Source organism: Lytechinus pictus, chromosome 15, assembly GCF_037042905.1.
Source record: "Lytechinus pictus isolate F3 Inbred chromosome 15, Lp3.0, whole genome shotgun sequence".
Classification (NCBI taxonomy): Eukaryota; Metazoa; Echinodermata; class Echinoidea; order Temnopleuroida; family Toxopneustidae; genus Lytechinus; species Lytechinus pictus.
In genome coordinates this window covers 24692853-24709073 of record NC_087259.1, presented here as the reverse complement: position 1 = coordinate 24709073, position 16221 = coordinate 24692853, and the positions used below count along the sequence as shown (strand labels likewise).

At 36.3% G+C, this 16221-nt stretch overlaps 1 protein-coding gene across 2 annotated transcripts in view; it reads right to left on the bottom strand.

Annotated features, from left to right (window-relative positions):
- Positions 1-4335: 4335 nt before the first annotated feature.
- The window catches only part of LOC129277962 (uncharacterized), a 29676-nt gene continuing 17790 nt past the window's right edge, over positions 4336-16221 (bottom strand). For both annotated transcript variants that reach the window (XM_064110293.1, XM_054914153.2), the window contains exons 8-18: positions 14663-14861; positions 13874-14019; positions 13346-13555; positions 12509-12726; positions 12064-12295; positions 11611-11884; positions 10336-10598; positions 9457-9688; positions 8891-8991; positions 8154-8330; positions 4336-7034 (exon numbers count right to left, since the gene is read on the bottom strand). In XM_064110293.1, the coding sequence (XP_063966363.1) occupies positions 6393-7034; positions 8154-8330; positions 8891-8991; positions 9457-9688; positions 10336-10598; positions 11611-11884; positions 12064-12295; positions 12509-12726; positions 13346-13555; positions 13874-14019; positions 14663-14861 (2694 nt within the window). In that variant the 3' untranslated portion in view covers positions 4336-6392. The remainder of the gene's footprint in view (positions 7035-8153; positions 8331-8890; positions 8992-9456; positions 9689-10335; positions 10599-11610; positions 11885-12063; positions 12296-12508; positions 12727-13345; positions 13556-13873; positions 14020-14662; positions 14862-16221) is intronic.

Sequence of the window (16221 nt, the reverse complement as noted above, 5' to 3'; positions counted from 1 at the left end):
CTTTTTTGCAGGGCCAAATAATCCCGTACTAAAGGTGGGGTTAGCCCACTTTGCAAAAATGCTGTGTAAAAAGCAAGTGGGCTAAGCTTAACCCCGTACTATAGGTGGGGCTAAATGGCAATTTAGCCCCACCTATAGTACGGGGTTAAGGAAATTTTAGCGTGTGTAAAATGGTACGAGTGAAGTACTTGTACTACGAATGATCGACAAAACCACTAGTCCGGGGTTAGCGAGTTTCGTGTGTGAAAAGCAAGCATTCCTTATCCGGGGTTAGCAATAACAATTTGGCATGTGTAAAAAGGAAAAAAAATAGTACGGGGTTAAGGATAGTACGGGGTTAGCGATAGTCCGGGGTTAAGAAAATCCTGTGTAAAAAGGGTATTTGTTTATAAAAAATAGGTATAGTTACGTATTGTATTACCGGACATTATCATGTTTCCGGACGCACATATTACTGCGTACGAAAACAATTTCTTACCGCAATTCAATTTTACAGAGCATTACAAAGAACAAAATTGCAAAAACAAGGCGAAACAATCCAACTTTTAACTTATTTATCTCTAAAATGTCAGAGAATGCTTAAAATGTCATATAACGTGGTTTTGAATTAACAATTGATATATTTTCTGATGGAAATATGGGTCTGATATGCGCCTGGAATCATGATGTAATTTGTCACGCACGAAAATAATTTTTTTTTTGTGGAGGGGTATGCGGCAAGTGCGATGCAAAGAAAACGGTTGGTAAATATGAAATGATGTTATCATATTCATAATTTTCATAATATTTGGAATAGCAAGTGCAATTTTTCTTGATTGTATTTCCTCTAGTTGTCATTTTTAAAGCACTGAAATAAAGGTGTCTGGTAATAGGATACACTGCCATACTAAAGATAGACCTTACATGATATTCTATTTACAAATTAACCATATCTATTGCTCTTACAGTATTAAAGGACAACGCTTGTAACTCGAATTATGTGAAAATTCGAGTATCGTCTATCTTCCGATTTCTGATCCTTTGTTTATAGTAGATAGATCTTGACATTCTATGTACAAATCAACGAAATTTATTGCTCCTACAGTAATAAAGGACAACGCTTTTAACTCGAATTATGTAGAAATTCGAGTCTTGTCTTTCTCATCCGATTTCTGATAATTTGTTTAGAGTAGTAGATAGACTTTGACATTCTATTTACAAAGCAGGCAAAATTATTTCTCCTACTATTGGCGGAAACGTGTATTTAACGATTTTTTTAAATGTCATTATAGGCTTTATTTTTTTAAATTGGAAGAACAGTACTGTCTATGGGCAGAGCTGAACTGGGTGTCCTTCCGATTTCACTATTTCTCATGTCTATCTCATATTGTTTTTTTTTGTGTGTATATATCTGTCCTAATTTGTTATTCTTTTATACTTTGCTTTTATATGTTCATTTGTACATTCATGTTTTTTTATTGTGAATTTCGGAAAATAAATAAATACAAATACAAAAATACAAATTCAATTTATTCATAATGGTTTTAGTCATAATTTCTGTATTATTCACTGGAGGCAAGATATTTCTCATGCTTACTCTCCAGCCTTTAACTGCGTATCATTTTATAATCGTCCAATCGAGAAGTTTAATCATTGTTTTTACTGCAAAGCTGGCTTCGATTATCTGAGAAAAGGGTAAGCAAATTTTGCCCAAATCAATTTCTTTCAAAGGAATTACAAGCTTGCAACATTTCAATATAATTTCCCTTTATTTCGTTAGATGATTTTAGCGGCATCCGGAGTAAAAGTGTTTTACGTGCGTGACAGAACGATTTCGAAAAAACGTGAGATAAGATCAGCTGAAAAGCAATTAAAAGCGAGAGTCTTTAATAACTAATTCCAATGTAATTTTGGAAACTCGAGACTCGAAGCTCGAGGCTCAAAACTCGAAACTCGAGACTAAGAGTTCAGCAACATCTAGGGCAGATAGGGGGCAGATTGATAAAGTTAGTGTTGCAATTACTTTTGATCAATTGCAAATCTATTTCCGGTCCCTAAATCAATCATATGTTTTTTAATTAATTGTAAATTTTTTAGATTAATTGCTAACCTGATGCTTCTTGCAAGAAGTGATTTGCTGCAGCTAATATTGATCTATTGAATTGGATTGAATTGAATTACTGTATTGTCCATAAAGGAAATTCTTTTTTTCACTGGTTTACACACATGTAGATACAATGTATATACACAGAACAAAACAAAAGATGATGAAAACATGTCAACATGGGGGGGGGGGGTATTTTAACTCAGGTATACATGGTTCACGCAAACTTTACAATACACAAGTATTTGAATTAGTACAAGTCAAAGTTAAAAAAGTCTGGTTTAAGAATAGTTCATATTCTAAAATAATTATAAATGGTTAGAGTTATCGGCAAAAGATTAGTAATGGATCGAAAGCTGATGCAAGTACAGTTGTAATTGTAGTTTTTGATTGATTGATTGACAACGAATTTATTCATTCCAAAATTTCAACAAAGTTACAAAGCAAAATATAATATAACATTTTGAAATGAAATAGGAACCTTCTGGAAAGCAAAGCTTATTATTGAAGGTTTCCTTCAATAAATAAGTTGAGAGTATTAAGTGCAAGTACGGTGTTTCCAAAAGAGAAATTCTAATCAATATATATTTATAGTCAGAATTATCTATTGTAAGCTTGAAAAAAAAATATTTGCAATTGACTGCAAATAATAATTTGCATCACCCCCACGAGATGAATGCAACTCCACAATCAAAATCAGAGAACTTGTACACCAGCTCACTAAACAACAAATTCTCGCATCATTAAGGAAAGGATAAGGTAAGGGAATGTCATCAATATGTTACTCTGTAAATATTAAGACAATTTTGAATAATATGCATGTATAATGAATGCAATAATGATGACTTTTCCACTCTTGAAACCACACCACCCTCTTATATCGTGTATATAATTGTGTTAAAACAAAGTTTATCTATCCCTACATTTTTCCTCGTCTCTTCCTTTCTCTCTCCCACCCTTCCTCCCCTCCCACTTCCTCCCTTCTTTACCCCCCTCTCTTTCTCAGCCAATCAGATAACATAATGTCGATGTATTTTATTCTCTTTCTCTCTCCCTCTCTTTCAAGTGTAATATTGTATTGTATTTGTCTATGTTAAATACTCATATCATGCAAAACCTGCCATTTGCCCTTGAAATGGACCTGGTATATACAATTGCCAGTTTCCGTACTACGTTATTTACTTTGTGAAGTGTTGGATATATTGAAAATTGTATCATATTTTGTATCTTATTTGCTACTGTTCTTGAATAAAGAAATGATATCATCGGCGTTTGTACAATAATTTTAGAAAATGGTTTCATATTTACCACTTTTCTTTCACTTGTCTTTCTTTCTCTCATTATTTTATTCTTTTTTTTTATGATGTAACATCAGTCTATACGCCAGAGTCATTTACTGTGTCATGTTGAGATCAGATAATGTTGACTGAGGATCAATTGAAGAAAATGAGATGACGGATCGGGAGGCGTGGCAGCTCAGTCGGTAGAGCGGGGGATTCGTATTGCGGTGACCCTGGTTCGATTCCACTTGGTGCGCTAGTGCCCTTTGGTAAAACATTAATCATCAGTACCAGGTCCTTCGGAGAGGACCTTAAGCCGTCGGTCCTCTGGTTGCTTGCTTACAAGCATTCATGCTTTCTTAGCAATCAGGTAAAAAATCACCACCACCACTTGGATCCAGAAACTTTATTTTCTGCGATTTCTTGACACCTGTCCATAATTACAAATTTGTGTAATGATAGGCGACAGTGCTCTTTTTAGACTAATGAAAGATTGTCCCTCATCTTGACTGCACATTGTATAGCAATGGTATAAAGAAAAGAGAACTTTGTTATTCTTATGTCATTTCATTTGCCATTGATTGGGAAAACATTAAAATGCAGACTGTATGGAACTTTCGAGATGTGATTTTTCTCGTTGAATTTAAGGTACAGTTCTCTAAATTGCCTTTTTGAAAAAAATATTTTCTTCAAAAAAGTTTACATGCATATGCGTGAATTATACATGAGATGAAAGAAGATACACTAAGCTTATTAAGTACGTTTCATTCAATATTCATATTCGTGACTGATTTATGATTAAGCATTGACGATTCTCTTTTTTGTTGGGGGGGGGGGGCGATAGTTTGTTTCTTCGTTGCGAGTCATCATTAAATGCGAGCTAATGATGTTTATTAACTCTCAATGCAAGTAATAAATTATTGTGTATACAAATGTCCTAAAAAGAAACAAACAAACGGATGCGGTGAAACACTTTGTGTAACTACGTAAATAAAAGGCTTTATTTCATTTCAATTCATCGTGTCGACAACATATCTTAACAGAGTTTGGTAAATCCACTTTGATTTAGGCCTATACAATGATGATAACCATGCCAAGCCTATTGTTTATAAATTGTTTAGATCAAAATAAATTTACGCCAGAAAGCTAATCTTTCTAAACATTGTCATATACACTGATTTTATTATTGGAGCATTATTTTCATCTTCTTACCATAGAGCTTTCTACACTATAATACACTTTTCTACGTTCCATATGTCTATGAAGATTGCACAAAATTCCTCAAAAATGTCAAAATTAATCTGCAACAAACAATAATATACACGTTAAAATTCGTGTTTGATGACCTAAAATTAATGGCAAAAAGAAGCTGCTGAAAACTGCTTATCTAATAAAACAGAGCCAATGGAGTAAATTAGAAAGTAAAAAAGGGGCCTAAGCTGTCGATCCTAGCAGAATCTTCGTCGGAGGCAAAATGGCTTAGGCCCCTTTTTGACTTTCTGACCTAAAATTAAATTACAATCACAGATAATTTTGTTTTCATTTCTTGTTAAAGTTGTATTTCATATCATTTTACCATTAATATTGATATTATTCTTATCATTGGTAATTATATTCATCTTGTCACACATTAAATTTGATCACGATTAATTCACATGAGTTAGAAATATTTCTGCAATGAAATGCTACTTTACAATTTACAAATAACGCAATAACTGTAACCAAGGAAAATCCCCCGTTATTATAACAAACATTTTAAACTGCTTTAAGAACACTTTGACCCAGAAATATTCAAAAGAAAGACTTTGGTATACATATATGATGAGGTCAATTCATAATCAATTAAACTCTTTCAATTAGAATTAAGTGATATAACAAATTACGATTAACGATCTAACTACTGTCTTGTGCAGTCATGATCCGGGGTCATGATCTATCATTAAGCTGGAATTATGGAAAGCTAAAAATGTCATGATTTAGTTAAAATTGTATGTCTCTTATGTTTATTGTGTTTTGTGTCCCCATTTTTTAATGATGAGAAATTATATTTCAGTTATCATTTCCAGACAGTAAAGTACTATGATTTCTCGTGTAAAATGGGCTGATAAGTTCAGCCTGAAATATTAAGAATTTGTCATATTTGCCTTTCCATATTTAAACCACAACTTTCAACCATAATTCAGGATAAAGTCCTATGACACTTTCATCCCCATGGTAACACACCAAATCTACATTGATGTATATCATAAATAATAAATATGGAATGTATTACGAAATCCTAATCATAATTAATTGATGAAATGTGCACATTTGATTTCTAATAAACGTTAAATATATCAAGTAGAGACATAATTAACAATGGTATTATGACAATCTATAAGATGTCAGTAATTTAGCCTAATTTTTGCGCTTTTCTCACCACATGAGGTTGAGTATATCACGTAAGACAGTGCCAAATGACTATCGAAAAGGAAATCTGTTGTATTAAAATGAGGAGAGCTGAAATAGTTCTGTCATCATGGGATCCATGTTCTACAAACAAAATATAACTAGAGCCTAACAAAAAGTCCTGTCGATAATAAATATTAACGAGATTATTTTTCAAAGACAATGATGGAAACCGTTTCAAGGGACAGGGCATGCTATAAATTGGCAGTTATTCCATGACTCTCCAATTACATCGGGTAAATTGTAGTTATTCGACACTGCTTATTGCATAGGATTAGAAATCGATTGCGTCTTGCTAGCATTTTTCTAAATATCTGAAGAAAAAAATCTTCACAATTATTTCGAAAAACCTCTTCACATACTTTAATTAAAAGTACTCAGACTTTGTAAGAATTGTTGGAAAATTACCGGCAAGGACCGGACCAATGGAGGAAGGATAACATTATTTTCAAAATCTATCAAAAATAAAATGTTGTGTTTCTTGCGATAGCTTAAAAAGCTAAACCAGTTGTAATAAAATACAAGTATTAAATCACATTTGGGTTGACACAAAACCAGCCCCAGAGGTTGTGAAAGCGACATCAAAGAAGTAAACAAGTCGAGGATTTCTTGTTTTTCTTTCCAGATGAAGGGCGCGAAGATGGTTTTTCCGGTGACTTATCGTTCTGCCTTTGGATCGGTTGTTCTGTGGGTGGTGTTTCAGTAGGACTGTTCTGCTGGGGAGGAACCGCTTCTGCCGCTGGTGAAACTTGAGGAGTGGCACTTCTCTCAACTGCCTCAACAGGCTTGGTTTCAACTGGACTGTTCTGCTGCCGAGGAACTGCATCCGTTGTTGGGACTTCCTTGAGAGTGGCACTTCTCTCATCATTTTCCTCTACAGTCCCTTCTTCCAGTGCAGCAGGTGTTGACGGTTGTTCTTGCGTCGACGCTGTTTCAGTCTGTTCCTCTGTAGCCAATAGCTGAAGCGTCGGCTCGGCATGTTCCTTAATCTTCTCGATGAGTTCCTCGAACTTTTCATCATCAAAAGTAGCCTGAGTTGTTTCCTTGGTGAAGTCAATGTAGAGCAGCTGAGTAAAGGTCATGCTCATCGGTCCTTCTGGTGGCCACGTCATCTCTTCAAGCAGGAGAGGAATGATGGGTTTACGGAGTGCATCGGAGAGACTGACCTCTCTTCTGCAGTTGGCAGAGAGGGAGTATTTGGGTGTGACACAGGAAACAACAACCTATCAAAAGAAAAAGTATCGCCATGTTATGATTGAGATGTTAAGGAATATAGGCCTTGTTTTCCCATCTGGAAATCGGAATTAGTGAGAATTTTCTATAAACCCGTATTTAATTCATATATAATGCACTGAAGTATATATGTTTCAATTTTGTCACCATGATAGTTCAGAAACAGGCCGACGCCCGTCTACATGCTTATAATATTTTAGAATGTTTGGTCTCAATTTCTAATTAATTACCAAACAAATTTCCTTCTTCATATATGAAGTTCCGTCATTCCACGGGATGAAAGACCAACGAAAGTCTACAAATTTGGAAGGTCATTCAAAAGTATTCCAAGTTAACTGAAATTTGTGGTCTTTGTGGAATGACTCTAAAAGAACTCTGAAAGACTGACTGATACTGCTTGGCTTGCTGAACTTAGACGAGTCATACACTCTAAATGCAAGAGCTAACTTTGTCCCTGATCACACTCCTCTCGGAGTGTGATTAGGGCCCAGATTAGCTCTTTTGCATTTAGAGAGTACAGTCATATAATGTTCTTTCGGAAATCTGTCAATGAACTTTCACAATTTTTTTAATCATCTTCAAGGATCCCTCAAGAGTCTCAGTGATCTCCACAAAAAATGAAATACTGTTGAATGATCATGGAATGACTAAACAAGACCATTGAAAGTTCAATGAGAGACCTGTGAAAGATCACCGAAAGACATTTTTCATGAAAGTCCGCTGAAATAGTTTTTTAAACCTTTGAAAAAACTTCGAAGCCCACGGAATCCACAAGGACCATTGGCAGATCGATTCGGATTCGTGTAAGACCTTGGAGACCATCGAAAGTTCATTGAAAGACAGTTGAAAGATCAAGCAAGTTTAGTGGTCTTTCAGGGGTCTCTGTGGACTGGTGCATAAGATGTATCATGCTTTAACAAAACAATGATGATTTTATTTAGAACACTCCCTCCCGATTTTATTCCCAACACGTTTAACACATCCACTCCTTTCGTTACAAAAAAAACCCCACCGAGATCAATCTTAGTGAATGAGTGCCGATAAATGTACATCCATCCATGGACCTATCCACCAGAGAAAGCATGCATTATCCCGGTTGGGTATCATACCTTGGCATTTCTCACTCCTTTATCAATCTTGGAGTAGAGTGGATCCCCACCACCCATTTGATTGATGTCAAGCCAACAATGGTATCCCAAGCTAGTGAGACGCGAGAACAATCTTTTAATCTCAGGTTGCTTGCCCCATTGGTAGGAGATAAATACAGACGGAGCTTCGGTGGATTCCTGAAAGAAAGTATGAATGGAATGGGTAAGTCGAGTAACAACTGAATAAAATGTAATCGATGAAACATTCAAACAAAGATTAAGAACAAGTAGATCAATGCAATTCATATCTATAGCCAGGAGCTATGTAGGTTTAAATATTTCTGATTTCATTAAATCAACACTCCCCCAGCAAAATTACACGAATTTCAAAGTGACAACAACAAATTGCAATTATTTTTCAAACAATATACAATTAACACTTTTGTAATGGAGGATCGAAAGTGGGAAAACTTATATAAACCTTGTGATTAACTACAATATCCATATTTGGAGTAAAGTCCACGTCAACTCCAAGATATAGCCGATTCCGAGTCTGGTATGATGTCACTAAACTTCGGAACTGACATCGCTTTTTTATTTTCGCAAAAGCACAAACTTATACATTGTATGTTTGTTCGAACACTCATAACTTATTTGATAAATGTTTAGATGCTCATATTTGATAATGTGTTTTTGTGTGCCCCCCGAAATCCTACTTTCGTATCTGGCTATCACTTCACTGAATTTGAAATTCTTACCACAGGTTGGTTCTGCTGGGCAGGTGCACCCTTGGACTCTTCAGATACCTTTTTAACAGTGACGGGTTTGTCTTCAACTTGTGGAATCCAGTCGCGGTATTCTGTGTGAATTAAGAAAATTGTTTGTTAAGATGTGAATAGATGACTGTTAATGACTAATGCAGTAACTTGGTTATAATATCTTAATTTAGTCATCTTAATAATAGTAATAGGTAGCAAAAATTTACATTTGTTTGAAGATATGGACCTTAACCACGTCTATATTTTACATACTGAATGTTTGCATTACTTTATTGCATATGACATTATTACTAAACTGTTTGGTCTTTTTCAATTCATAGCATCATCTTTAATTCCGTAGTAAGTGACTTTCAAATATATACCGATAAAATAACCTGGTAAAGAATACAAAATGCAATGGATATTCCTCATAAGACGGGACCATCGTCATTGCAAAATAATTTGATTTAAATTTCAGAATTTGATAAAAATTACAAAGAAGATTATAGTAAATATAATAAAAGAAAAATCTTTATGCCACATTTCTTAAAATCATGCTCTCGTACCATCAGATATCATGCTTTCATCAGGATTCGCATGATAAGATATCTGTCCCAAAAGTTCCGAGAACTTGGCGTCCTCCCAGAATTTCTCTCCTCTCACGTATTCCTTGTTGTTGTAAAACTGGATGTATAAAAGCTGCGCAAATAACATACTCATGGCACCTTGAGGCGGCCACTGGGTCTGGTCGATGAGAATAGGGATGATTGGTTTGTTCAACAGGTTGGCAAGGTTCACCTTGATAAAAGAAAAAAGGAAATGACTTTAAAGTCAAAATTTATTGATCATAATATCAGTAAAATAATTGAATTGCCAAAATATATTTCAGTCTGTTCAGGCACAAAACTTGCCAGAGGGATTCTCAACATGAACTGACAGTTCCTTAGCAGATAAAGGTGTGCACCTTTGGACAAAATAATCACTTGTTTCGTAGCTACTGTAAATGAGAATCAAATTAAGGTTTCAATCAAAGTTCTAACAAACATTAAAAAAAAAGTTTTCAGCCTTTGTGGGAAAACCATGAGAACTACGTGGCTTCAACAAGTGGACTTACATTACCTATGTTGTAATATTGTGATCATAACATAATGTGAGGGTCTTTTGTGACTTTTTGTGGCAGCGGTGGGATAAAAACCAAAAACGTGATAATATAGAATCACCAAAAACATATCAAGAATGCAAAATAATTATATTATTGGATTATAGACTCTGTATAGCCTAAACCCAAAGTCATATTTACATTGTCTTCACTGATTTTTTTCCTAATCTTTTGATGGATGTGTATTTCATGTGGTCTTGATAACCTTGCAAAACCCAACGCAGGCAAGTTTGGTTGCATAACTAATTTTCTACATAATAAATCATGTACCATAGAAGTACCTCACCTCTTTATTGCAATTCTCTGAGTTAGAGTATTTCTCAGTCACCATACACAGTACCACCTTGGATGTCCGCATCCCCTGGCTGATCTTGGCGAATAACTGATCTCCTCCACCCATCTGACCGATGTCCATCCAGCAGGGAAAGCCGGCCATCTCAAGGTGCTTTCTGATGGCTTTCACCTCTGGCTGATGATCCCATTGATAGCTGAGGAATACTGTCGGGGGTTTCTCCGACTCATCCGGTGGCGCCTGAGGCACGAGCAGTTCTGATCAGTAAAAAGCGGAATCTGCTTTTAGTATAATACTAGATTCTACTCATCGTACTTAGATCCTTCTTAGACCGTTGTCGGTGTAGATTTCAATGGTGATGTTTTCTCTTTCGATATCAAGACGGCAAAACTCTCAAATCTTTGAACCTGTGATTGGTTTTTATCAATTGGCAAGTAACATGCATTCTATTCACATTCATTCTGTTAGCAAATCATCATTCAACACTTTACAATCTCCATGAATTAAAGCACTTATGTGTTGTATAAAATTCATTGTAGGATATTCGAGTGAGAACATGCTGGGCATCTAAACATCTCCGGCTTTCGACGAAGATCCTTGTTCTGAAATGTAACATTGGACTTTGTCAAGTTTCTCTACGATTTTATCTAATCTACAATTGAGTCTTTCGTCTGTTTCCCTCAGCTGTTGTTCCAGTTGACAGGTCCTCTGACGTATCAATCTTTGATCATTTAGGATCCCCTCCAGTGCTTCACGCACAAACGTTTCAAATTCGGATTCTTTCTTACGACAAGAATGAGATTGCAACCTCGAAGCCCGACCATTGTCTGAAATTAATATGGAATTAATCAGTCAGCGGTTTGGCGTTATAATAAACGAATATCTCCGCATATTGAATAAAAGCAATTGAAATATCAAACTCTCATCCAATTCTTTTGATGTTACAAGTGGCAGACTGAGTGAAATGATCAACGTTTTCAGGGACTACATAAATAATTTTAGTAATATCTTGAAATATTCTGTTTGTTTATTTATGTCAGCACATTTGGAAAAAAAATGGAAAGTGTGACTGAGCATAAGTATTTTTCATACAGACAAATAATTTTTACAAGGGGAGTCAGGACATGAATTTTAATCTTCCAGTTGACGAACATGATCAAGGAAAGATGCGGATTAGAAAAAAAAGCATTAGAGACATAATCCTCATACTTTTTACCGAGGCTATTAAAAAAATGGTCATGACTGAAATTAAAGAAAGTTCCTCCAAACCTGCTTCTTCTAATGACTGCGTGATGATTTCTGCAGCATCAGTCCTGCCCATGTCTTCAAGGGCACTGAGTATGGCGTAGGTAGCATCGCTGCTCTTGTGAGTTGTGTACCATTCAGCCAGGATAGCCATGGTAGGGTCTGGTGATAAGGCCCAGTTACGGATATCTTCACCCGAGTAGCCGAGACGAACTGCCAAGAATCTCCAGTCATGTTCGTGCTCTGGATTCAACAGCTTTGATACGTCACGTGACCATTTCGGGGCATTAGTTATAGTCTGAATTTTAAAGAGAGTTCAAACATGAGCTATTTGACATGAATATCATACATATTGATGACTGTGTCTTGAGAAACATCACAGTCAACTTGGCATACCTGTTTTAGAGCCAAAGATCTTTTCTTTAAGGGATGATCATGAATTGTTTACAATCACTATAGCTAGGAACGCTTTCTTACCTTGTGGTCAATCTCTTCAACCTTCTCAACAGTCTCATCCACAACTTCTTTCAGCTCACCAAGCCTCTCGCCCTGCTCGTTAACTTCGTTCTTCACGTTCTGGATCTCGTCACCCTGTTGGGCCACCGTCTCGTCGATTCTCGTAATTTCGTTTTCGTTGTTCGTCACTCGAGAATCCAAGTTGTCGATGTCTTCTCGTTGCTCTGCAACTTCCTCACTGAGGCCCTGAAGACTAATTACGCAAGAGATGGGATTCTTAATTAGACCTACATACAACGTCAATCCGAGTGTTTCCTACATATATGCATTTTATTAGAAACTATTCAGACCACTTGCGTCGCCTGATCTCTCTGGATTCAAAATAATTATTTCAGGATTACTCTTTATCAAGACACATCATTAATGTTTTAAAATGAACTCATCATCTACGACCGTTTTGTCTCACCTTCTGTCATCAAGGAAATCTATCATCGACTGGACCATGTCTGGCACACCCATCTGTTGACATGTCTTGAGTTTCTCAATCTGTGGTCGATACACGGCAAGACATTCTTTGTATGCCTGCCCTATCCTTTTCATCTCCATTAAGATGACGCTGATCCACATGGGATCAATTGTCTCCAATCTCTCAAAGAAGATCTTCAAACATCTCTCTGCTAGTTCCTGAACAAAAATAACCATAAGTTGCCAATGCAAGAACGTTGATTTTCTTGGAGTTCGGCAGCGGGGAATTCTTCTAATGCTTTGAAATGAAATTTGTGGTCAAAGCCTCTTCCTAACTTGCATTCTCATTACCCCTTCTGTTATTCTTAATTCTTAAAGGTGGACTTGGAAAATCTGTACTGACAGGACTTCCATTCAGTTCAATCCTATATCGTTGTGTCAAGAACTTTTCCCAAAACATTCATGGTTCTTTATACGTAGGGATTCATAGTTTCTTCTTGGTGAAAGAATTTAGGAGGGTTATCAATAATTGGGCTATACCACGTATCTTTTCAGAATAAAATACATCCGATCGAAATCCAGGAATTTCTAGAGCACTCATATAAATATAGCAAACTAATCGCTGATGAGACAAAAATCAAAAGAACTATTTTATAAGCACGATTAATAATGAAAAATACCTATAAATCCTTTCAAAGTATGTGTAGAGGAAAAGCCTTATGACTTTCTAGATAGACTTCATTCACTACTTTAGCGGTCAGGTGTAAATTGTTGACTACATGCGCTACATGCGTTAAGCGCTATATAAATGCGGAATATTATTATTATTATTACATACCTTATTAACTCGTCCAATGCTGGCAATGGTCTTGCAGGCAGAGGATACAGTATATGGGATCAGATCCCATGCTTTCAGACACCTATCTATGTGCTTGACGAAATGTTTGCCATGATCAAGGGATAACTGTGCGAGAGTCATGAAAGACATACTTGCCAGAGAGGTGTTACAGACGTCTTCAAACATCATGTCAATATGAGGCACTAACACCTAAAGAGAAAAGACAGGAATAATTTCAAAGACGTCATTTTGTTCTTCTGATCGGATTCCTGTCATCACAAGATATTTCACTCAGAAATTAGTTCTAGTTAAGCGATGATCAGGAATGGCACTTTCTGACTAAATTCTGAATTCAGTGTTTTTCAACATATTTTCAGCCACATAAAACACCTTCTTCATGTAGGAAAGATGTAATTCTAGATGATTTTCAGAGTTTTTGATCAAGCCTTAGTGGCATCACTGGATGATGCAAGTAATAAATTGAAGCTTTCCTCGAGTTACTTTGATGAAATTATATGATTGTCTTACTTCTGAGTTTTTCTTGGCAACGTCATCGAGCAGCATGTAGAGATAGGTCTTGTCATTGCTTCCCATGTCTTCCATCTTCTCGAAAATCCGGTCTATTCTGGTTAGGACCACTTCCGGTTTGTACTGGAATATACTTTTCAGTGACACTGTCCATAGATATAAAACACATTCGGTTTTAATGTCCCATTGGTTTTCTGTGAAACTACCCGAGAATGATCCTTTAATGTTGAGTTCATTGGTACCTAGATTGACAACAGTCGATACTAAGACTAATTAAATGCTTGGTGTTCTTCATCAGTGTTGTCAACATTTGCATGATATAATCTTTTACTTAAGTTCGATTGTTGGTATAATGATTTTGATTTATTTTTATTCCTTTTTTGTAACAATTTTTTTTAAATGATACCAGACTTGAGAACCGAAATGGCTTTCGTACATGAAAAAAAATATATTTCGTATCTGCTGAATTATTTTAGTTTAGTAATTTCGCTGATCTGTGGCTATAACTTCACACCATCCTCCACTGTAACCCAAAGATCGACCCTTTATGCTCCGGATCATTTCAAAAGTATTTACAGTGGTGCTTGAAATTAAAGTTAGTGAACCCCACTAGAAAATGAACATCAAAAGTGTTCAAGTTCTTCCATGCTTAAGGTGATAAAATGTAACATTCAATAAAGTTTGTTTCTCCGGTCGAACAATAGCCTATAGAGTTATACTCCACATGAAGGAGTGCCTCTTGTGGTGGGGTTGACTAACTTTTGAAAACAACTCATAATAAGAACTAACTTCCAACTGTTGTTCCTTCGCATTTATCATCCAGATAAGCATCTGCTATTCCATCACCATAAGGAGCCAACAGTTCCCCATTCTGGTAGACAGACCCTATGGCGTACCCAGCCATGTTCTCTAATTCACTGACGTCACAGGAGAGCAGCTTCACTACGTATGGCAAGAGATCTTTGAAGACTTTGACCTTGTCAGTGTTCTAAATAGGATCGAAGTATAACAGTGGCATTACGCGAAGCTACTCAGGAGAAATGGGATGGAGGATCGACTTACCGGTGAAGGGGTAGGAGAGGGGGGGGGGGGGGGGAGGTAAACTATAAAATGTATGCCAGTAATTCTCTTGGACCTAGCTGGAGCAGAGTTATTAAAGGGGAATCCAGCCTTGGCCATAAAATGCTGTGTGGGGAAGGAGAAAATAAATGAAACAGAATGGTGAAACTTTGAAAGAAATCGGACAAGCAATACAAAAGTTATAGCTGCTTTAAAATTGAGATCACTAATACTATGTAGATTTCAAATTGGCAACTGGGTAAGTAAATTATGACAAGGGGCAAGGACAACTTTCCCACAGGCCATGTACTTTATTATCAGGGATTTGTGGTTTTCTCCTAAGTACCCATTCCCCTGGGGCAGTAATCCAAATATAACCCATGTAGTATATTGTTTTATGTCCTCATGAAAGAAAAATATAATTTGAAATAAAACTTTTGGGAAAAATGACATTTTAGCCATAATATGTATTGGAGTACATGGAAGAGTAGTCCTTGCCTTACATCACTATGACATCCCATATGCGGCCAATTTGAAGTCTCCATGGGTATAGTGATTACCAATATTTAAAACTTTTAAAAATTCATGACTTTCTTGTTGTTTGTCCAATATTGTTCAAACTTTCACCTATCAACTTGTCTGATTTTTCTTTTCCTTATAAAAATAAGTTTTTATTTGGGTTGGATTCCCCTTTAATATACGTGGAACGATGTGTAAATAGAATCTCTTGCGGGAAAGAGTTGGGGGGAGTTAGAATAAATGAGTTTTCATAGCAAAATAATGTCCTCATGGGGAATGATCTATCCTGCCGCCGCACCCCCCCAAAAAATGTCATTGGGGCTATAGTTCTGGATGCGTCAAAGGACAATTGGGACCTTTCGCAATCATCACGGACGCTAATATTAGGGTCCCCTAACACAAAAGTTAACGCTTAATCATACACCCGGATCATACACTTGATTTGTAAGATTGATTGTGCATTATAGTCAATATAATAAAACGTAGAAAACTGCTCTACAATCAATGCTAAGCTTTGTGTTACAGGGGGGTTACAGGCCCTACAGATCTGCTTTTCGTGTGCAAAATCCTTTTCCGCGACACCCGCACCATACATGCATGTATATTGCGAATGATGGCTGGAGATATTCGAAATGCAGGACCTAAAATAGATTATGACATGGATAAGAAAGTGGTTTTTCAAACAAATCGAGTACATATTGAGTGAGGAAAAACTTACTGAATGAAGGCTTAGATATAGATCATTATAGTCCATCGAATCGATATTACAT